At 31.2% G+C, this 24275-nt stretch overlaps 1 protein-coding gene and 1 long non-coding RNA gene across 2 annotated transcripts; one reads left to right on the top strand and one right to left on the bottom strand.

Annotated features, from left to right (window-relative positions):
- Window positions 1-1418: 1418 nt before the first annotated feature.
- LOC143043672 (uncharacterized) lies at window positions 1419-4358 on the bottom strand. The gene is made up of 3 exons (XM_076215868.1): window positions 4321-4358; window positions 3947-4031; window positions 1419-1912 (listed from the first exon to the last, which is right to left on the bottom strand). The coding sequence occupies exons 2-3, from the start codon at window positions 3980-3982 to the stop codon at window positions 1559-1561; spliced, it is 390 nt and encodes a 129-aa protein (XP_076071983.1). The 5' UTR covers window positions 3983-4031; window positions 4321-4358; the 3' UTR covers window positions 1419-1558.
- Window positions 4359-19437: 15079 nt separating this feature from the next.
- LOC143042834 (uncharacterized) lies at window positions 19438-23917 on the top strand. The gene is made up of 2 exons (XR_012968139.1): window positions 19438-19948; window positions 23095-23917. It is a non-coding gene; the product is annotated as an uncharacterized LOC143042834 (long non-coding RNA).
- Window positions 23918-24275: the final 358 nt, after the last annotated feature.

The following is a 24275-nucleotide window of genomic DNA, read 5'->3' as shown; positions in this document are numbered from 1 at the left end:
TATTAAAAACAAAATGTACAAACCGGTCATTTAAATCTTTTTTTATAAATATGATTATAAATAAAAAAAAAGGATTGAATGAGATAAAGAAAATTGTTTTGCAGTATAACCTTGCTAAAGCTTAGGGTCTATTTGATTGTATTATATATATTCGCACTTCTTGTAATGAACGGTATGTCAAAAATGAGGTCGATTAATTCGATGCTTTTGTGTAGGCACTATTTACGCTTGAGAAGCTTTACACTCCTGGAGGACAGAAGGGTGCTTGTAGCAGTCAATCACTTATCACACATACCTTCATTTCCCTTTTGCTATCCTTTATCCAGGTTGAAATAAATTGCTCTAGTATACATTTTCTTACTTTTGTGAGGACGAAGGTATGTCTTGGTCTTATTTTACTTTCTCTATCACAGTAAACATACGACAGTAGCATTTATCCTATTTAAGTTCTCGTGTACAGTTTATTTCAAATATGAAGATAAGGCAAACTTAACTATGTTACGTTATTAAGTGACGTCTTTCGAATATTAACCAAAATGAATATTAACCAAAATGGTCTTGGTAAGATAAAAGCGTTATATGTTCTTATGCCCGATAAAGGAGAAAGATGTTTACATAATTTATGTAGCGTAGCGATTTTAATGATTTTTTTGCCTTTAAATGATTCCATATAATTTTCGCAAAGGTTGTTTACCAATTTTTAAATTTCATGTCTCGATTTAAAAGACAGAAATTCGCCAACAATCGAATAATTATTGGAAATTCTTAACTCCAAAGGTGTATGTCGACAACATAAATATCTTCTACAATATATACATCAACATCCATGCAAATCTTTCTTCCGATAATAAATCATAATAGGAAAAAAGCCATATTCGGTAAACTTACTTATCAACCAATTGCAACTATTGTACATGTTTTGGTATATCAAGAACTGGAAAATCAAAAAGAGTGTTGCAATCCCACACTTAAATAAATCTGCATTTGATTTTGTAAATTAAGTAGAGTTTGTTTGTACCCTTATGTTCTTAGGTTCAAGTTTGCACCTCTTCAGTCGTTCATTTGTTGTTAAATTTTGATTTATTTTCTTAATAAACTTTGATCAACAGAAATGACAATAATATATACTTTTATTGAATTGCGACTCAGTGTTTCAAGTTATATAAACGCCACATAAGGGGTACCAACGCGGTTGAATATTTGGCTCGTTTGTTGATAATAAACTTTGTACTTTGACCTGTTGACAAAAAATTAATAAAATCAGGAATATGACCAACTAATTTACAAGGATAATTTCATTGGATGAAAAGCAGTTGGATAAACACTTATTTCGACCATTGAGAAGCTTGATTTCTCTTTACTAATCGTTTGTAATATATGCTTAATTATACTAACGGTAACGGGTTTAACTCAAAAGCAAACCGAAGCTTCAAAGAGTAAATTTATTTTTAAGAATACATAAACATTTTAATATTTACAATACCAATTCATCTACATATATATATATATGAGAGCAAACAATTAATGATCATATTGTCACTGTACAAAATCAGTATGTCTACAATTCCTCAGGTTTGATGACGATTTCGCCGCTAACCTTTGTACATAAAATGTTAGTTTTCCCTCTCAATTTGTTTGCAACGATTTTATATTGGCCATTTCCAGCTTTTAAAAGGAGTTCGTTACCGAGCTGGTCGAAGATATTAATTTTTACATTATTCCAAATGTCATGCATATCTTCGTGGTTTTCAAAATATTCTTTTGTCTTTTTAATCATGTCGCTTGCATCAACTGTAGTACCAGATTTACCGATCTTTCGGATATATCCAGCTACATCGTCAAACATGGATGCTGTTATTTCTTCACATTCCCAAGTCCAAATGTTTCTTGGTTGTTTATGTTCAGATTTTGCCTGTAAGAAAAAGAAATATTTATTATTTTTCTTTTTTCATTTTTGATTAAGTTTAACATAGTTATCTTCAAGTACAGAAAAGTTTGTTGCAGTGCTAAGGAACACATATGATAATTGATCGATATTGATGTTTTATATAATTTATCATTCTGACCGATCTTTTTAAGAATCTTTGTTGCTTTCTTGTTAAAATTTAAAAATTCGTTATACGGAAAACACTGTTATGCAATAGGTATTTCGAGTTTTATATATTGTGCACATTATCCAAAATTATTTTCCAACAGTTTTTACCGAGAAAGATTATCAACTATAAATGTAAGTATACAAAATTACCGGTACTTTAAGACAAACACGTAATGTTCGATTTGTGAATATAGATCTATTTCAAACTTAAAAAAGAATCATCGATTATAACATGTGTTGCCGCATTCAACTTATTGTGTAGATTTGCATCTATAGGATAAAAACAATTCAACACATAATTAATTTGAAAGCATAGTTCCTAAAGGTGTCAGTAAATATGGAACGAAAAATCAAAACTGTCCTTAACTGATCACGGACCAAAGATCAAAACCTTCGCATGTAAAAAGTTATATTTATGCCATAAATAGTCTAATCTGTTACTATATTCTCAGTTAATATAACATACCTTCAAATCATATCCTCAAGAAATCGGCATATTCAAGATTTTAAAACACCGTACAGCATAATATGCATGCGCGAAAGAAGCTAGTTGGATGTTATTATGAAAATAAAGACGGATTCATTATAATTATGATTATTTTTTCTGAGTAACTCATACCTTTGTGTTTCGAAACATAAGCTACTGGTTTTGTAAATTGATTTTATGTTTTAGATTAACTTGAACTAGTCAACATTTGTTACTTTAAATTTTGAGTTTGTTTCTTACAATGATAATTGCTTGCCGATGATAAGTAGTCCGAGATCAGTAAGGCACAGTCTGCGGTACTTACACAATATATTAAAAGTTATATTTAAACCCAATATGACAGCTGGCTTTCTAAATGACACTAATTACAACTGTAATCAATATGATAAAATGTGATAATGAAAATTATAGAGCATGCATGGCAATAATTATTAAAGTAATGTGTTTCATTTAGCCCCATGCAGAGCTTGAATATATTTCCATTCATAAACGACTAAGTTAACTTTGATAAACTTCCTAAACCAAGTACATATCAAAACAAGTGTATCTTTAAACATGTATGCGTTAAGGTACAAATATTAGTTCTTAAGATTTAGCACGCAAACGAAAAAGTAACAATTACAAGAGTACCATACTCCAAGGGAAATTAAAAACGGAAAGTTCTTTATAAAATGGCAAAATCAAAAGCTCCAAAACATCTAACGAATGGAAAACAATTGTATCTGTGAAATGTAAAACATCAAGCATTTTGGATTTTCAGAGTACCTTAACTCTAGTTTAGATGTAACAAATGTGATATATCCTGATCGTGAGAAAGGCATTGCTTTATTCAAACAAGCTAAAGGCTTTATCTATAGCATGGATGAAAAAGTGTTTCTTCTATAGTTTAAACATCTAAAAAAACAAATTCCAGTAAAATCGAACTATAAAAGAGAAGTGGGGGGTACCAAGTGGTCATTAAAACTTCTAAGTTGCAGATAACCTGACACAGTCCAGAACGTTACGAAAAACGACACAAATACAAACAACTGTCCAACATAAAGAAAGATTTTGCTGGTTATGTCGTTGCATCTGCAAAACAACATGTTGATATGTTTTAGACTTTTCTAGTCTATTTATAGACGAACACATAACAGAAATATGCGTTGTTGAACAATTGTAGTTTTCAGCAAATGAAATTCAAACATTCGATCTTTTAATTCAGAATGGGACAATAAGTTCAGATCATAAACATATTTTGAAAGTTATTAATGCATTCCTTTTACTAACTCACACCACTTCAGAAATTGCCTTCGAAATGTTATCTTATTTCAAAGGCCTTAACATATAAGGATAACAGATCATACAAATAAATGCATGCTTACCATTTTCGTATCTTTTCTATCGTGTTTTGGTTCCATGTTCAAAACTAAATTCTTTTATAAACCAAAACGAAAGTTCCTTTGGTTTCTGTAAATATGCAGATACACTTGTATTAATTTATTGAAAAAAGATGAAATGTAAATTTAAAAATGGAAGAGATATTTACTAATTCAGTGAATACAGTTTTTTTTCAGAAACAATATAGCATCTTCACACATTTCAGTAATGTTCTTCGGAATGGTTTGTTCTCATATCATTCATATATCAATTTGAGAAAATAAATTTATAGTTTTCTCATTTTCAGATTTACATTACCATTTTATATACAATTTGTTATGTGCGCAGTAAATTGATACTTTATTTGAAAGTCACTTACCTGTTTCGCTAGCAAGCTTAAGCCGCATTTGTATGAAGTGATACTTTTCTTTTGCTCAAATACTTTACGAAAACCCACGTGACTCACCTAATGTAATTTCAATAACCATTTAAAATATCCCTTTGTTAACAAATAACCATACGTTTAAGCATGCCTCTTTACAAAACATTTCGTCGTAAACAAATAGCAATGTCTATAAGCATAACGGTATAAGGATATAATGTAGAGTGGCTGTTGACAAAAACAAGTCTTGACTTTTAACAGGAAACATATTTTTTATGATTCAACACGACTTACCCACTTTATAAATATTTTTCGTTTGCTGTCTTTTATCGGGATAAATAAAGGCAACAGTAGTATACCGCTGTTCAAAACTCATAAATCCATGGACAAAAAACAAAATCGGGATAACAAACTAAAACCGAGGGAAACGCATTAAATATAAGAGGAGAACAACGACATAACACTAAAATGTAACACATATAGACAAAATCCCACGAGAATAACAAATATAACATATATATATAACATCAAAACCAAATACATGAATTTGGGATAGACAAGTACTTTAATGTTAAATCTGCAAATTTGCGGAAGCAAGTTTTTGTTCTTCCCTCGCATGGATTCGAATGCATGCTATTGGGATATCGAGACAACACCGGCTGGACGTTGTCTTTCGTTCTCAACAACTCAACCATCGAGACTGTAAAAAAAATATTAAACACAAAAAGGGAATTAACTATTGCAATACCTTTTTACTTTGGCCTTTTAACTTCTTTATTGTAGCATCACTGACGAGTTTTGGAAGACATAACGCGCGTCTGGCGTACACATTATTAACCTTATATCTTTGATTAGTCTATTTTATTTATACATCCTACAGTCCTGTATTAAATCATAATGTGTCTTTTGTAAATCTGGTTGAATAGTGTGGTATTTGTTTTCTTTTTTTTTTTTGCTTGAAATATATATTTTTTTAATTTTCTATATGTATGTAAAAGTTAATTAATCACCCAGTTATTTTATATGATTTTTAGATCATACCACTTATATCATGTACTATTTTACAACTCTAGATTCTACGGACAAGAGAAGATAAAACTAGGCCACCTAAAGCTGAATTATTGTTCAATTTAGTCCGAGTGGTTTTGACCGATGAACGCAGTGCACTAAAAGCATTAGTAACAATCCATGCGAGGGAAAATTTGAAATTGCTTTCGCAAAATTGCAGAATTAGCACTCTTGTGCTGATATATAGAGTAATTAGGAATATAATATATGTTTTCAGCCGTGTGTTACTTTAACTGGTTATCCAATGAATGAATCTGGAGTAGAGTAGTCACTTGTTTAGATGTACTAAATATATAACTATAATATAACTATTTCTGTGACTATTTCAGACGATCCTTTACGATACATACTTAGCAAAACTGCCCGTAATTACATATTCATGCCTAATATATCATCCTGCACTGTGATTTGTAACAACTCTAGATTCTATTCACGAGGAAAGGTAACACTTGGCCACTGAAAGCTGAATTATTAGTTCAGTCTCGATGGTTGAGTTGTTGAGAACGAAAGACAACGTCCAGCCGGTGTTGTCTCGATATCCCAATAGCATGCATTCGAATCCATGCGAGGGAAGAACAAAAACTTGCTTCCGCAAATTTGCAGATTTAACATTGTTGTGCTGATTTCTCCAGTTATTAAGAGTATACATGTATTGATATGAAATTTCCGACTCTAAAGTATCTTTCGTAAACAAAACTACATCTATAAAGAATGTATTCATATCAACAGACCTCCCATATAAAGCTGTAGAGAAACATCAGTACCTTTCTCCCCAAAACTGTCACCTCAAACACTGCCTCATCTAATGAAAGTTCTTAAACTGCTGTATGGTGTAAGTCGTGTCTGCCATGCCAACAAAATACTGAATACTCAAACATTTAACTGCCACTACACTGGGTCTGTGTACACTATATTTTGCAATGTAACTTGAAAACCCAGAATGTTGTATACCTTTGTCAGTGTCGGTGTCGCATGCAGTATATTGGTGAGACAGAACTTCGATTCAATAAACGCACGAATGGCCCAACCTCCCCGTGAGTCGTCATTTAAAATCACCTCGGCACGCCCAAGCTGATTTCAAAAACTTTACCATGATCACGATCATAGACCACAACAAGAGTTGGTAAAGGGCTGACAGACTGCTTGGGATGACAAAGTAAAGCACAGTTTCCCCAGAAACATCAATAAAAAAATATGGAATGCGTCACTAATTTTCCCTACCATCACACATTTAACACCATCACATTTTCTGTAACTCAGACTTCCGTACAGGACTCTTACAGTTTTAAGGAATGTATTCCTTCCAAACATCAATGTTGAAAAAAATTACCAGCGTTTTGATTCGTGATAATTTGTATAACGGTCAATATTATTATTTCAGTTTGACTACCACACGAGATAAGATTCCTATGACATTTTACTGATGAAATATATAAGTTCTAAATTTAATTTTCTGTGATATTTTTAGACTTTTGATATATTATATTTTGTAATATATTGTATTATAACTATATGATTTATCGTTGGCTATTGTTCAGACATTTATTTATATATGTTATTCCCCTGTATCATAAAAACAGTGAAATCCAGTTGGCATATGTATTGTATGGTTGTCACTTGCTTAGACTTTTTTCAATGATTTACTTATTTCTACTGACTGCATAAACGAATTGAATTATTATCCCATATGGTATATACAAATTTTTTAGTTAGATTGCAGACAAATTAAAGGTACATTGTGTATTATATGGTAAAATAACATCTACACACGCTTAAAACACATGTCTTATGCCAATCTCTAAATTCGCTTTCCGTAACATGGTAACACTGTGACTATATAAGTTATATTTATAATATAGCGGATGTGGTCGAGTGGTGTAGAGCGTTGGACATGAGGCTAATCGATTGGTGCTGTAGTACATCAAAGATAATAGTTCAAATCATTTTGAGGGAAACAAATTTGTCAGCATAAAAATCCAATTCTAACACAGTTGGATGTAATTTTCAGACTTATTTATATAACTTCAATATTCTATTATAATATAGCAGGTTAAAGAAGCTTTCGCTAACCGTAACTAAATAAATAATCAAAGTTTCCTAGATTTTCTTAAAGAAAATGAAACGAGAAACCAACATCATGAACAACCTAATTTAATCTAAAATAGTTATGAAGGAAAACTAAAAAAAAAAAGGTTGTCGACTTAAGGAAGGAACGAACATAATCAGGCGAAATTTTATATTTTTTCGAGTACTCACACTTTTCGTAAATGTATCACGTTCGGTAGCAATTTGACATAAAATTTGTAAATTTCATTTGGAAATAACTCTACCCTTGATCATGTTGACATTATTGAAATTTGCATTCTAAAAATAATGTGTAATACCACATTCTTAAAACATTTTACCAAACGATTTAAGTTGAAAGAGAGATAATCTTAATAATTTATTTAATTTCATTCGTGATGTCAAGTAAATGCCCTTCATTTTATTTTTATATAGACTACCTAATTACAAGGTGTCAATCTCATAACTGTATACACTTGGTTATTCAAAGTTTTGAAAACTATAAGGATAAAACATCTATTTTATTGTTGACGGGTACAGTAGCTGCATGTACAGATAAAAACTTATTGAATCGATATTTATTGATTAAACTCAGGTGAGATTTAAATAATGTTTAACTAGTTCTGTTTCAACAAATTACATCACAAAACAACTAAAGAGCGTTTTTAAATTTGAATTTCAGTTCGGTGGTGCAATACTTTTTTCCATGTGTATAGTATATGATATGTTTAGAAAATTTTGAAAAGTATTAAAAATTCTTCTTGTAAAACACACACTATAATTGTCAAATGAAAATAATCAATGAGCATGTTTTCGTTTTTATTTATATGTCATTGTTACTACTTAAAAGTGCTCAATCAATTTTCAAATTATAAGGGTGTATTTGCAAAAGATATCTTATGACTTTGTACGAAGTGTATACGTATTCTTGTATTTCATGAGCAAATCCATTCTACGCTAAAATGGTTGTGAAATATGTTATTAAAAACGACTTTAAACATTTGTTAAAAGTAGGTAGGTTACGAAATATGACCGAAACAAGGAAGACTTTATACACACATTTAGCACATCATCTTCACCTTGTTTTTGTTATACAGGGAAATTAGCACAAAAGAAAAGAATGTTGGAAACTTTCGACTGAGACAACTGACGTAGAAGTTACAAAGTGAATGTAATAGTATAGTTTTAACGGCGACCAACATCCATCCTGCATAGTTAGATAGAAAAAGCCCCAACATAATAAACAAAAACATATTTAAGACAAAGAACCAACGGTTAATATACAAGAAAAGAAAAGAAAAGAAAAAAGAAAACGAAAAATAAATATGATACACAGCAAACAAACGACAAACATTTAATTTCAGGTCACTGACTTAGGGTAATCATATACTGCATACAGAATAAGGGATCACATATTTTTTTTATCATATTTAATGTCTAACCTGTGACAATAGCTTAGTAACAACTAAGAACTAATTATTAAACATACTTTAAAAGGCTAGACTCAGAAGTTTTTCCAAAGGAGACCACCAACAAACAATTAAAACAAAATAACAAAAAAACACAAAAAACTTCAAGACACACAATAACGATCTTTACGTTGTCATACAAAAACGGTTCTCATGTTAATTAAACCGTATTTGTTAGATGATAAAACTGTTTTATTCTTTGTCATTTTCGTACTCATAGCAATAACCTATCCAAACTCATTCAAACACAGTTGTATAATTAAAATTCGTAATAGTCAGGTTAAGAATTTATCATTCAAGCGATGAGACTGATATTAAAATCATGCACAGTTATTGCAGTTTTCATCAAAACAATATAAATCATTTAATTATGTCAATTTGTTCACATAGTGTGGTTGTCATTTGGCAATTTTCCAAATCAAACGCTTCCAAGAAGAGAACTGCACTCAAATGTACTTTCTATTTATATACCTTCTTTGAAACAAATTCAGGTTACCGATAAATATTCAAGTTCGGCAGTAATCGTTCTTAAAAAAAGTTATATTAATGTTACAAAAAGTAAGACACACGCTTTATTTTTTTATGCAAAGGCTATAATGATATCGAACTGCCGATAAAGTATTTCGTTTTCTATCAAATATTGCAGTGCTTGTTTTTATTGTAAACCATTTACATTAAGCGGGAAATTTGACGTTTGTTTGGCCAACTGAATTTACGTTGTTGATCATTTAGAGTTCGGCAAATTTGTTATTATCAATTGTACATTCCAGAAGTAAAAGTCGTGTGCTCAACATTGTTTCATATCACGTATTGACATGTATACATTGTATTGATATTTAAATTTAAAAACGATCTGATTGGACAACCTTTTAAGGAACAGTTGCAATATGGGTCAAAGTTTTAATTGTTAAAACATATCCTTGAAAAAATCATAGATTGACAGTTTTCATTTTAGTTATATATAAAATTTTAAAATTGATACGTCGAATTAAACACAAATGACATACATGCTTTGATCAATGAATACCCTTTTTTAATTAGACTTCAAAGTATATGGTATTTGTAGCAAAATTGAAACAAAAATAGTATTGATAGTTATAAAAATGCTTGTTCTCAAACTAACACTTACACTTTAATTGTCAAATTGAAATCTCAAATGAACATTCAATCTTTTTATTTATTTTATTTTGTTGTTACTAGCTTGCTGTATTCAATATTCAAATTATAGGAGTGCACTTGCAAAAGATATTTATACCTTAAAGTATATTTTTGTAGCAAAAAGTAAAAAAAAACAACAGTGCGATATTTTGAGAAATGCTTGTTCTCAAACTAACACTTCAATAGTCGTTTTGAAATTCCAAATAAACATTTCGTGTTTTTGTTTATAACATTTCAATATAACTGTTTTTCAATATTTAAATTAAAGGGATGCACTTGCAAAAAATATTGCATGACGTTATAATGAAGGGTATGTTTATCATTCTGTTTAATTGTCGAATACATTTTACACTAAATTGAGCGTGTGATTTTAAATCACAAAAAAAAATTAAACTGTAATAAAATGACCTACGTATTCAAAAGTAACCACAAGAAGGAAGACTTAATTCACATATCAACTATTCTTTATTCATTTATAAACATAGTACTTTATGATATTTTCATACCCCTAGTTTGAGAAAGCTGTAAAAACCACGCCAAAAGAAAATAAATCTGTCACTAGAATAACCACTATTTTTTTCTTCTTGAAATTATCACCCAGTGCCCTTGATTTTTGAATATCATCTTTATCTAGTCGCCGTTATATAGGGAGATCTATGAAAAAAATAAGATTGGGTAAAACTTTCGATCGAGAAAAACGCACGTAAAAGTTACCAACTAAAGTTCATAATACGGCCTTTAACTGCATCTATTACCCATCTGCAAAGTAAGCTGGAAAAGATCCCGGAATGAATGTAAAAAAATATAAGCGAGAAAACTAACAGTTTATAAACATCAAAAAGCTACAAAAAATGAAAATTAATACGGTACACAGCAACAAATGACAACCACAAATTTACAGGTCCCTGATTAAGGGGAAACATATACAGAATATGGAGGGCTAACTACGTTTTCGAGCATCTTCCATATACTCTAACATGTTATTAGTGCATAATAGTTCAAAGTAAAAAATATCAAAATATATTAAAAAAAGGCTAGCCTGAAGATTTAAACAAAACATTTTTTGGGGGGATTGTGATGTTAATTCGGCCAATTAAATTTGTGTTGTATCTCGTTAAAAGATCGGCAAATTTATTTTGTATTATTGCTCAACATTGTCTCAATCCACGTATTGACATGTATACATTGTATTGATATTTAAATCACAGACGATCTGATTGGACAATCTTTTGTGGAACAACGGGGGTCAAAGTTTTAATTGTAAAAACATATCAATCACAAAATGAGGCTAAACCTAATGCGTTATGACATATAACCAAAACAGGGAAGACTTTATACAACTTTAACTATTGTTTATTTATTCATCAACATAATACTCTATAATATTCTTATATCACTTGTTTGTGAAATCATTAGCAACCACGTCAAAAGTTAATATTTCGTCAGTTGAACTCTATTCAACTTGTCTGGCAGATGCCGTGCCGTGCCATAAGCATATCATCTTCATCTAGGTTTTGTTATACAGGGAAATTTATGCAAAAGTAAGAATGTATGAATTTTTTGACTCAGACAAACTGACGTATAAGTAACCAAGTAAATGTCACATTTCGGCCTTTAACTGCAAAAAAACACATCGTGCATAGTAATTAAAAAAAGTTCCCAACATAATAAACGTACAATTATTTTAGCGAAAAAAGAGATGTGCAAGGGTTCTTAACGTGCAAAAAGCGTGGTACTCTTTTTACACGAGGTAACGGTTTTAACGTCCCCATTCTGACCGGACGTGACTTCAAACTTGATACATTCCGCACAGCCAAACGGACGCCTCACTTTGACAATTGTTTTCCTGCCGGTCGGAAGAAGACCATGCGACCATACTTCTATTCTCTAGTCACCATTGGGTCACATTGTTAGGTAGTATATTTTTGGTGGAAAATTTGACGCTAGTTCGGACAATAACATTTACGTTGTATATCATTTAAAGTTCGGCAAATTTATAAACCTTGAATGTACATTTCAAAAGTAAAAGTCATGCGTTCAACATTGTATAAAAAGTGAAATCACAAAAATACTGAACTCCGAGTTAAATTCAAAACGGAAAGTCACTTATCAAATGAAAAAAAATAAATGATAAAAACCTATCAAACGTATGGACAACAACTGTCATATTCCTGACTTGGTAGAGGCAATACCACGTGGTATTACCACGTATTGACGTGGTTACAATGTTTTTGTATATAAATTTTATACGATACGATTGGACAATCTTTTGGTGAACAGTTAATTGTTAAAACATATCAATGACACACACTGAGATGGACAGTTTTTTACAATAAATTACATATACAATTTAGAAATCAATACTAGTACGTCAAATTAAATCATGATTGTTCAGACTGTGTCCAATTAATCATATGTGATAAGACCTTAAAGCATATGGTACCTTTTTTTTTTTATCAAAATCTAAATATAATTTGAATAGTCTTAGAAATTCTGCTTGTTAAGCAAAAACTATAATTGTCAAATGAAAATAATCAATTAGCATATTTTCGTTTTTATTTATATGTCATTGTAACTACCTAAAAGTGCTCAATCAATTTTCAAATTATAAGGGTGCATTTGCAAAAGATATCGTATAACGTTGTTAGTGTGAAGAAGTGTACACGAATTCTTGTATTTCATAGGCGAATCTGTTAATCAAAAGAAATATTTACCATTTGTTAAAATTAGATGAAACTTAATACGTTATGAAATATAATCAAAATATAATCAAAACAAGGAAGACTTCATACAAACATCAACTTGTTTTTAATAAATAGATATAATACTTAATAATATTATGTTATAACTTTTGTGTGTAGAAGCTGTAGAAACCACGTAAAAAGACGATAAATTCGTCACCAGAATGACCACTTTTTAATTCTTTCAAATAGCTATTGAGTTGCCGTGCAAAGAAGGTGGTGGACCGGGATGATGGTGTTATAATCGCACTGTTGAAAAATGAGTGGATATTGGACATGTTGCCTCGTCACAGGCTAAATAAGAAGCCTGGCACTTAACCAACATGAAACATTATATTTCTATTTTTTTGGTTTCAACTGGAAGAGACTGCATTTTCTAAATGTATTTTTTCCAACCAAAATGTCTCCCTCCGTAGCAAGGGTGTAAATGTTGAAACGCTAGCAGTCCTGATGACACTGTTTCTACAACAAAAGTCAATATGGTGGTTTCTCCCAACAAGACACATTTGACAAAAATTTCAACATTTTTGACAGTATATCTTTACATGTTTTACAAAGCTCGCCATGTGTACCCGATTATTTCAGACGTTGAACTGACGTTGGAAAAATTAAAACTTGATGTTTTCATTAAACTTATAATTAATATAATTGTTTATGTCTATTCTAAGATTACATATCGCAACACTTCTTTTAACATTTGGGATGGAATCATGTCAAGAAATATAAACTGCAAGTGCAATATCTGTCGTAAAAAAAACCCGACCAACAGCGTGGCTGATACTCTGTCTGTTATGAATAAGTGGATAAGGCCCAACACTGTTACTGGAAAAAGGTATATGTCAGAATGTCGCGGCTTTTTTATCGGGCTCCTTTATCAGCCATGCCTATACAAGTTAACACATGATAAGATGGTCTTTTCTCATCCAGAATTCAACTACTAATAACTGCGATATACTATTTAGAATTTTCTAGAATAAGTATCAAATGAAATATGACGGATTGAATTTCGAATTTAGGACAAAGTTTTATGCATAAGAAAATCACAAATGTTTGTAAATGGTACTTTTATATTGAATTTAAAAAAAAGTTTTATTGATGTTTGATATTTTTTTGTTTGCTATTTTGGTATAAAACCACTTATCCATAGCCCCATTGCTTTCTATGTAAAATTCTGCAATTTGAAGCACTTGTTGCTACTTTGTTTTAAGTTCAAACAAAGTAGCAGTTATTGCATGTCAAAACTATACCTTATTCTGACTTGCGTTTAAAGAATAAAAATACTTTTAATTAAAATTGAGAAAGGAAATGGTGAATATGTCAAAGCGACAACCACCCGACCATAGAGCAAACAACAGCCGAAGGCAACCAATGGGTCTTCAATGTAGCGAGAATTCCCGCACCCGTAGGTGTCCTTCAGCTGGCCCCTAAAATATGCATAATAGTACAGTGATAATGGACGTCATACTAAACTCCGAATTATACACAAGAAACTAAAATTTAAAATCATACAAGACTAACAAAGGCCAGAGGCTCCTGACTTGGGACAGGCGCAAAATTACGGCGGGGTTAAACATGTTTATGAGATCTCAACCCTCCCCCTATACCTCTAGCCAATGTAGAAAAGTAAAACAATAACAATACGCACATTAAAATTCAGTTCAAGAGAAGTCCGAGTCTGATGTCAAAAGATGTAACAAAAGAAAATAAATAAAATGACAATAATACATAAATAACAACAGACTACTAGCAGTTAACTGACATGCCAGCTCCAGACCTCAATTAAACTGATTGAAAGATTATGTCTTCATCATATGAATATCAGGTACAATCCCTCCCGTTAGGGGTTTAGTATCATACTATCATAAAATATATGAGAAGAACATAACCCGTGTCATGCCAACTACTGTTTTTTAGAAATAAATGTGTTTAGTTCCGATGCAAAGACCCTATCAGTGAATCAATGTTAAAGCCAAAATATGCAATCTTTAATGACCTGACAACAGTATCGTAACTATATCCCCTTTTAATAAGTCTATTTAAAGGTTTTGTTAGTTTCTGAGGAGAATACTGACATTTTTGTGCTTTATAAAGAATATTTCCATAAAATTTTGGATGTGAAATACCTGAACGTATAAGATGTCTGCATGTTGAGTTATATTTACGAATTATTTCCTTATACCGGTGATAAAATTTAGTAAATGTTTTGACCAGTTTGTGATATCGAAAACCCTGGTGTAATAATTTTTCAGTAATACATAAATTTCTCTCGCTAAAATCTAATACATTGTTACATACACGAGCGAATCGTACAAGTTGAGATATATAAACACCATAAGATGGTGACAAGGGAACGTCACCATCTAAAAATGGATAATTAACAATAGGAAATGAAAAATCATCTCTTTTATCATAAATTTTTGTATTAAGCTTCCCGTTTATGATATAGATATCAAGATCGAGGAAAGGGCAGTGGTCATTGTTATCATTAGCTTTATTTAAAGTAAGTTCTTCAGGATAAATTTCTTTAGTATACATACTGAAGTCGTCATTATTTAGAGCCAATATATCATCCAAATATCTAAAAGTATTGTTAAATTTTTGTATCAAATGTTGTGTTGATGGGTCTTTGCTAATTTTAGTCATAAATTGTAACTCATAACAATACAAAAACAGGTCCGCAATAAGTGGTGCACAGTTAGTCCCCATTGGAATTCCAATAACTTGACGATATACGGAATCTCCAAAGCGAACAAAAATGTTATCAAGTAAAAATTCAAGTGCATAAATAGTATCAAAGCATGTCCAATTGACATAGTTCTTTTGTTTATTGCTACTAAAAAATGATCTAAAAGAGTTTGAACATATGTACTCGCATTCCGACTTTTTAAATGCCCAGTTGATTAGGGATGTGAATTTTTTCTTAATAAGAATATGAGGCAAAGTGGTATATAGGGTAGAAAAATCAAAACTTTGAACAGATTCAAAATCACCAATATATGCATGCAATTTATCAAGTACTTCCAACGAGTTTTTGACACTCCAAAAGTAATTAATTCCACTATTTTCAAAGGCCTTATTTGAACAATTTATTATCAGGTTTTTTATTGTACCAAGTGTACTAGTAAGTAAAACAGACAATTTAGTAGTTGAACAATGGCTGGAAGATGAAATAAATCTATATTTGTAAGGTTTTTTGTGCAGCTTCGGAAGCCAGTACATAGTTGGGACTTTCATTGTGTTTGGTTCTGCTTGTAAAGAAGTAGCTAAAAGTTTATGTTTGTTACAGATGTCGTTTTCTGAAAATGAAGTCAGTTGGAATGTTGGTGAATTCGTGATTTCCTTTTGCAGAACCTCTATATAAAATTTACGTCAAACAATAATGATATTATTAGCAGCTTTATCAGCCGGGACAAAAACACATTCCTTGGCTAGTTCTGTTAGTTTATTTTTGATACGCGAAATAGGGTTTTTATAGTTTTTGTTGAGGGTAAAATGTTGTATTCGAATATCAACTATCTTCATTACTGAATTAAAAAAAGAGTCCAAAGATTTTTTGTCAGCTTTTTCCCGTTTTACCCATTTCAAACAGTAGGCGCGGAGTGAGTCGTTGATGATATTACGACACTCATTCCAGTTAACAGTTGACGGGGGACGATATTTAGGTCCTTTACTGAGGAATGATTTTAACTCTCGGTCGCGAACGATGTTAAGGTCTCCTGTTATAACATGGGAAATTGGTCCATAGGTGTATTCTGAATTACTGCAATTACACGACATAGGTGTATTTTCAGTGATATTTACATCTTTACACAATTGGCTATAATTAAACACATATTTTCGGGTAGATTTCTTGTAAATATAACAAATGAGAGGGAGTTCAGTATTATCAAAATATCCAGGAATTTGGTCTTTAACAGAATGGTCGTTAAAAATACCGGCAATATTTACAAAATCAAAACCTTTATTGACATACTTTATTTTAATAAAATGTTTTTTATGATCTTCAGGGCGATCAATTTTTGGAAACAGTTTAGAATAACAATATGCCATTATAATTTGGACAATTTCATACTTAGGACTGTAATATGAAATTGTGTTGCAATCCTCTAAAATTTTATTTAATTTATTTATAGGTAAAGAACAAAGCTTGGTTAACAGATAATGTCTGCCGTTGTTTTTTGAAATGGAAATTAGGTCCGAAATATTTGTATGGTTGGTCCGAAATTTTCTTTGATTGCGATTTTTTCTGCGTCCATGAGAACGATTTTTACGAACAGTTTTAGAAACTATATCCAAAATGTTAACAGAATCGGTTCTTGATATATTGCCAATTCCCATGATATTATCATTAAGACCGAAAGGGTAGACTGTCTGTTATTTTTTAATCCAATTTAATTCATTTATTTTTCGTGATCGTACAAACTTGGAATGAGATTCACCAGGCTGCTTATTTACTACTTCTAAAGGTTGAACTGTTAAATATTTAATAGGATGACTGTGCTTCTTAAGGTGTTGATAAATGATACTTTTGAATTTATTGGGTCTTTTAAAACGATACAGGTGTTCTTGCGTGCGTTTAGATAAATATCGCCCAGTTTCACCTACGTACTGAATACCGCATCCCGGTTTGTTTCATGTGAGTAAATAAATAATACTGTTTGTTTTTCAAGTAATATCAGTTTCAAAATTTAGAGAAAATGTGCGACCATTAAATGTGGACCTTACTGTATTGTTGGTGGAAAGACGGGGACACGTAAGTCATTTTTTGGCATGACACTTATCGATAGAAGGGTAACCACGATTTTTATTGTTAAAAACGTTAGCTATGGTCGTATTTTTAGATAAGCGATTCTGAAGATTGAGACGTGTAGATACCCTTTGAACGAGTTTAGTATTTAATATTTTTCCATTTCTAAGCTTCATATTTGTTTTTTGGTATGTAGATTTATTACAAAGGAGCAAAGACTGGCGTCCAGAATATGAACCATCACACAGTAGATTAAATTGTGTAAAAATGATAAAACTGTTCGGCTCAAGACGTCAAATGCTTATTGTCATAAGTTACCCGACAAATTTAACAAAAGATAGGGTATATCAAGGTAGCGACTGACGTCTGACTAAATAGATGAATGGGGCTGAATATTAAAATACTACTTTTTGATAGATATTCCTAAAGTAATGAACATAGAGAAGTTGTATATTAGAGCGTACTGGTTCCCGGAAGTTTGATAGTACAAAAACAGGAAGTACTGATCTGAACAACAGGCCAAATGTGTCTTCCTGTTACAATTTCATATACTTCTTTATTATTCAAGTACAACTTTCAACCAACAAGGGTTCTACTGTGATTTCAAGCTTTCATAAAAAACAAAACCTTCAAAAATATTCCCACTATTGACAAAGATACAGCTATGCGTAGGATTTATTTTGTTTAAAATATGTACTACTTTCTTGTGTGTTCTTTCCGACCGGGCATGAATTAGTGGTTCTATACCCTATTTAAATTAAGAACGTATGTGGTTTAGGCATCGATGAATATAGTTACATATAAAAAAGAAGATGTGGTATGATTGCCAATGAGACAACTGTCCAGAAGAGACCAAAATAACACAGACATTAACAATTATAGGTCACCGTACGGCCTTCAAACACATAAACAAACGACAACCACTGAATAACAGTTTTTTTCATGGTTATTCAGAGCTTTAACAAATTTCGGAGCATGCTTGAAAACAGTTGTTGACATGACACGGGTTATGTTCTTCTCATATATTTTATGATAGCATGATACTAAACCCCTAACGGGAGGGATTGTGCCTGATATTCATATGATGAAGACATAATCTTTCAATCAGTTTAATTGACACTACTGGACGAAAAAACAACTGTCCATACCAGTAACAGTCGTTGTACGACTGTCTTAGTCTGTAAAAGACAAGTAATGACTGTCAAATCTGTCATATTTCGTTGCAACAGTTCATTTATGTCTGTCCCAACTTTTCTACGGGTTGTGAAAGTCAAAAAATGCTCCCATCAGTCATTTCAGAACTGTTGCAGTGGTTTACGGTGTTGTCACAGTCAAAATATATTTATTACAGTCTTTCTAATAGTTGTGGCAGTTGCATAATGTCCGTCCCAACCTTTTAATAGTTGGGACAGTTAAAATTTGTTTGTGTCAACTTTTCAGACGTTGATGCAGCCAAAAAATGTTTGTCACAACGTTTTTAGAGTTGGGACAGTCGTTAAATGTCTGTTACAACTTTCTAAAGGTTGGCACAGTCATTAAATGTTTAGTACAACTTATAAAAGGTTGACACAGTCGTTAAATGTTTAAAACAAACACTTCATAGGTTGATACAGTCGGTAAATGTTTTAATACAAATATTTTAGCGTAACGGTAGTCCATCAGTGTAAAAAAAAATCACGTCTCACCCGGCTCTCAAGATTTGATTTTGTTGTGAAATAGTCCATTACTTATACTATTATCGTCTATCGTCCGATTGTAAACTTGTTTTGCTGTTTATTCACTTATTTTGCGATCGTTGTTTGTCTTTTGTCGTTTTCCATTTATTGCCGTAGCATTGTCCGTTCATTTTTGACAGTCATGTGTGCGTTTGACTTTAAATAATCCTTTTGATATCCTTACTTTTTATTTTATAATATCTGTTTTATAACATTTTCGTTCATAACTGGTTTTAAAAACCAGAAGCTTTCGTTTAAAATAGAGTTTTAATATTATTGCAGAAGAATGAGAAGATGATAATGGATTCATTCAAATTCATATTTGATAAATTCTGCGCAATAGAAAAATGTACAAGGGTATACCTGAAATAAATTTAAAGATTATGACTAAGTTACCAATATTGTACAGCATAATAAACCCGTTTTAATTCGAATTACACCAAGAGGGACATTTCCGATGATTAAAAAAATAATTAGTAAAATCTGTCAAGTTTCTTTAAAAACGGAAAACAATTCTTCACCGTAAACGATTTATCCACTTTAATTTCTTGTCGGCAAAAATACAAAAAAACCGGGACCTCAGGTCGGCAAACTATATTTTTACACAGGTAACTACAGATGTTAGACCACATGTTCAATAATCTGAGCTGGAAAATACAATCGGTGAGTAGAAATTATCAATATTTTAAAGCATGTCTATCGAATAATCATGGATTCATAATTTTGAAGGGAAAATGTGCACATTTGTCGGCTTACAGACCTTACAATGTGTTCTCATTGGCGGATCCAAAAGGGGGGGGGGGGGGTTCCAAGAGTTCGAACCTCCTTTGTTTTGGCCGCTCAATGCATTTAAATGGGGACATATAGTTGGACCCCCCCTCCCCCTGTTTCGTTCTGGGTTGGACCCCCCCCTTTTTAGAATGGCTGGATCTGCCACTGATCCTACGGAATCTATATTGAGATACTCCGATAGGCTATATATAGCTATGAATCGACGTTCTATATTACCACACTCGTGCATAGTTGCATGTTCCAGGGAAAATATAAGCTTTGAGCCACCTTTAAGCTTCAATGTATTAAAGTTGTGCTTCATAATAAATCATTGAAAATCATGAAGGACACCGTACCCCCCCCCCCCCCTATTATCATGTGTATGTCATTTATTCCCTTAATTATTTTGCATACATCACCCTGAGTGGAATACATAAAAGGTTACTCTATATCTTCCCCTTTTTTGTGGGAATAATTTGGTCAATTATATAGGGAATCACTCAAGCATGACTGGATCCGTGCCCCTAAGGGCAGTCAGGGGCCCTGTCCCTTATGAAAAGTTCTGGATCTGCCACTGACCATGCTGACCTATACATCATGTAGTGTACATATTGTATGTTAATGTATTGCTAACTCGGGTCATAAATTTGCATGAAATACTTGTCACTGGACATTTTATAACCAACAACCAACCGATCTTTACATGTACGTATCCATATAAATGTGTTTCTTATCATGCTTATGCTGGATTACTAGTATTTCCCTAGTTTTGCTTTATCAGCTGATAGTTTTTGTTCTATTTAGAATGCATTGTGACGTCACGATTTAGATAAAAAAAAAAACATGCATAGTACAAACACATATGATTTGATCATAAAATGTTAAGAAAATTATTAACTTTAAGATTAAATAGTGACTTATTTAGCAAGTGTCCATTTTCATTTAGATTTTAAATAATTCTCAAATCATGGACAACAAAACATTAATATATTTGATAATAGCATGCATATGCCAGGCATTGAAAGTGAATAAGTATTTAAAAAATGGTTTAAAATAGCATTAATCATCAAAATAAAACAATATTATTAAATTAATGTTCCTGAAACAAGGCACAGTCATAAACAGTTGCCATTTAAACACAGTTGATTAAACAAATTGTGCTAATTCAATTAGTTATTGTTTTATCATGTACTATATTGTTTAAAAAACACATATTAAAAGAGCAAAGCTAGCATCATAATTTTATTCTTTTTAGATTTAACATAGAATTTATATTAAATCACTATAATTTGTTAATACTTTGAACCCAAACTATATATTTTCATGTGAAATTTTTATATAAATTGTGCCCTGTTAGCATTGTTTTTCAAAATTCATTTGTGCCATATGCATACATGTTATCTAACTTACAAGTAGTAACATTCAATGGTCATTATATTTATTCCGCAATGATTAAGGACCTTCTAATCATAATTCATATATATTTTTCGACACGCATTCAATTGTGTTTTGGTTACTTTATTGTTGCCTATTAAACTGTTGGGTTGATGCATCATTGATATATCTCACATCTTCTTTGATCATGTGCATTCACATACGACTGCAGATTTTTTGCATTTTTTACATAATCATAATTATTTTATGTAAACATTCAATATGTCAGGAAAACATAACAAAAAAATCTATCTGTATGCATATTTTTTTATGTTAACATGGTATAAACTTTTTTATGAAGCTCAAAATATTTTTTATATTTTTTATAGATATAGTATTATCCAGTAAGTTCTCATAAAATTTACTGTGTTTACTGCATTGTATGTGTTGTATCTACTAATTTAGTCTAAAACAAATTTTTTAAATTCAAATTCAAAATTAACAATTAAAATATTTGTATTTACTGAATATGACCATGCAAATGTGACATTAAAATAGGTAATAATCAGGATGTTAACACTGGATATGCGATAGGTAATAATCAGAAATTCTTATATACATGATCTAGCTAATATACAAATTAAGACACAATAGTTTATTGCCCTGGGGGATGATATTTAATCTGTCATTGGTATAATGATACAATTTTATAATAATGTTCACAAATTATCATGATTAAAATTGTCCTCTTCAAAATTTTGATAACTTTTTCAAAACAAATTATAATTTAAGAAAAATATGCAACAGCAGGATATATATTATTTTGGATATTAAAATGCAAATTTTAAAAGTAATCTGAATATTGATTTATTAAAATAAAATTGGGTAAATAACTAAATTAAATAAAAAAGTGAGCTGCAAAGCATTATTTAATTCAAGCTGTTATAACAAATGAATAAGTAAAAAGTATTCAGGGTAACACAAAAGATGTAAAAATTATTAAACTCAAGGATTTAAAACATTATCTGGGATGGTTAAGTCTTGGAACAATATTTTACATCACAAATGTTTATTCATTATACATGTTATATGCACTGGACAAAGGTAAAGTCAATATCATCTACATGTATATAGTAACGGGGCATTTATTTATTTTATTTTTTCGTTCCTTAAACTTTTCTTTGTCATGTTTGTAGTATCAATATATTTCATATTAAATCATAAACATAATTAAAATAAACAAAAGAAATAACCTGTTGTGTTTTAGAGAGGAATAACTATGTCCATGTTGTCTGACTTTAAAGAAATGATGAACAAAAGTATGGTGTGAGCCTCAATGAGACAGTAACCCTTCAATGAAAGTACACAATCACACTTAACAAATCATTAATGACATTAATGCAGGAAAAAAGACAACACTATATAGAATTTAGACCCCCTTAAAAGATTTATTTTTCTTGTTAATAGGGACTTGAAAATAGAATTGTATTAGTGCTAGAATTTTTTGGTCAATCAAATGAGAAGTGCTAGTTTTATCTAGGTAAATACAGTTATTGTAATTAACTTTCTTATTATTGCACAATGCATATACATATAGTATTATATATTTATTATTAGTTAAACATTTATTGCACTTGAGTCTAAATGTATATTTTATTTTGTAGAATCATACTGAATATGTATTGGTTTGACCATGATTCCCACTTTAATAGAATATGACACCTGCTAGTACATGTGCACTTTGATGCATAGAAAATATAGATGTCACTGAGTCGCTGTATAGCTGCAAATTGTGAAACAATGGATTAATTCATTATTTAATGCTAGTTATCTATTGTTTTTGGAAATTATGAATATGTCGTGCAGCATTATTCCATGATGATAATGTGATGTTCTGATTAAATTGGACAAGAAGAAAATTGTGCCTTGTACAAATAGGAAAATTACAAATTGTATTAAAGGAGGACCACATTACTGGAGGACTAATTACCTTGGATTATCATGATCAATTGTGAATTTGGAATAACAAAATTTCGTAGTTGCAGTGAATATTAATAGTGCAATCATACATGTACATTATTTCTGAATTCCATGAATACCCAGGATAACTATTCATTTGAAATAGCAATTTGGAATAATGAAAATGCATAGTTTCAGTGAATACTACTAATAATAGTGCATCATATCTGAATTCATGAATACTTTTAATTAGTGGATAATCAGTCATTTTAATATAATAACAATATGGATAATGTGAATTTCTAGTTTCAGTGAAATTAACAAAACAGTACATGTATATATCACATCTGAAGTTTATATTGGCATTGCAATTGTTAACTACCGCCAGCATGTCCAGGGTGTGTAAAAAGATCTTAACCAACTATGAGGGTCTCGTGCAGTCCGTGTCAATTGTTTAGAGTCAAATGACTGCTTGCTGTACTTAAATTATTAAAGTCTGAATTAGAATTAAATAAAAATCTTAATTAGCATGATTAGTCATGTTAGTGGCCAAGTGTTCATGGTTTTTGAAACAAATAAAACATGCACGTACATTAAAGTATAATTTTATTATCCCTCCTGCAACAAAAGTTGAAGTACATGCATGCAAGCCAAGAAATATGTATTACTATAGTATTAATGAATGGGTGTTTTTATAATGGCCCTGTTATATGCCCAAGGTCTGTTATAATGGTCGAGGAAGTCTGTAATGGCCCGAGGCAACGCCGAGGGCCATTACAGACATCCGAGGCCATTATTACTGACCCGAGGACATATAACAGAGCCATTATAAAAACACCCATTTCTTAATACATTTATTAACCAACTGAATAAAAGTGTATGTGTT

Source organism: Mytilus galloprovincialis, chromosome 8, assembly GCF_965363235.1.
Source record: "Mytilus galloprovincialis chromosome 8, xbMytGall1.hap1.1, whole genome shotgun sequence".
Taxonomy (NCBI): Eukaryota; Metazoa; Mollusca; class Bivalvia; order Mytilida; family Mytilidae; genus Mytilus; species Mytilus galloprovincialis.
This window is presented reverse-complemented; position numbering and strand designations above follow the sequence as displayed.

Excerpts from the sequence above, each read along its gene's own strand:
- LOC143043672 (XM_076215868.1), bottom strand. The coding sequence starts at position 3,982 with ATGGAACCAAAACACGATAGAAAAGATACGAAAATG. Across the intron at positions 1,913-3,946 it reads ATAGAAAAGATACGAAAATG|GCAAAATCTGAACATAAACA; the intron begins GTAAGCATGCAT and ends TTTTTCTTACAG.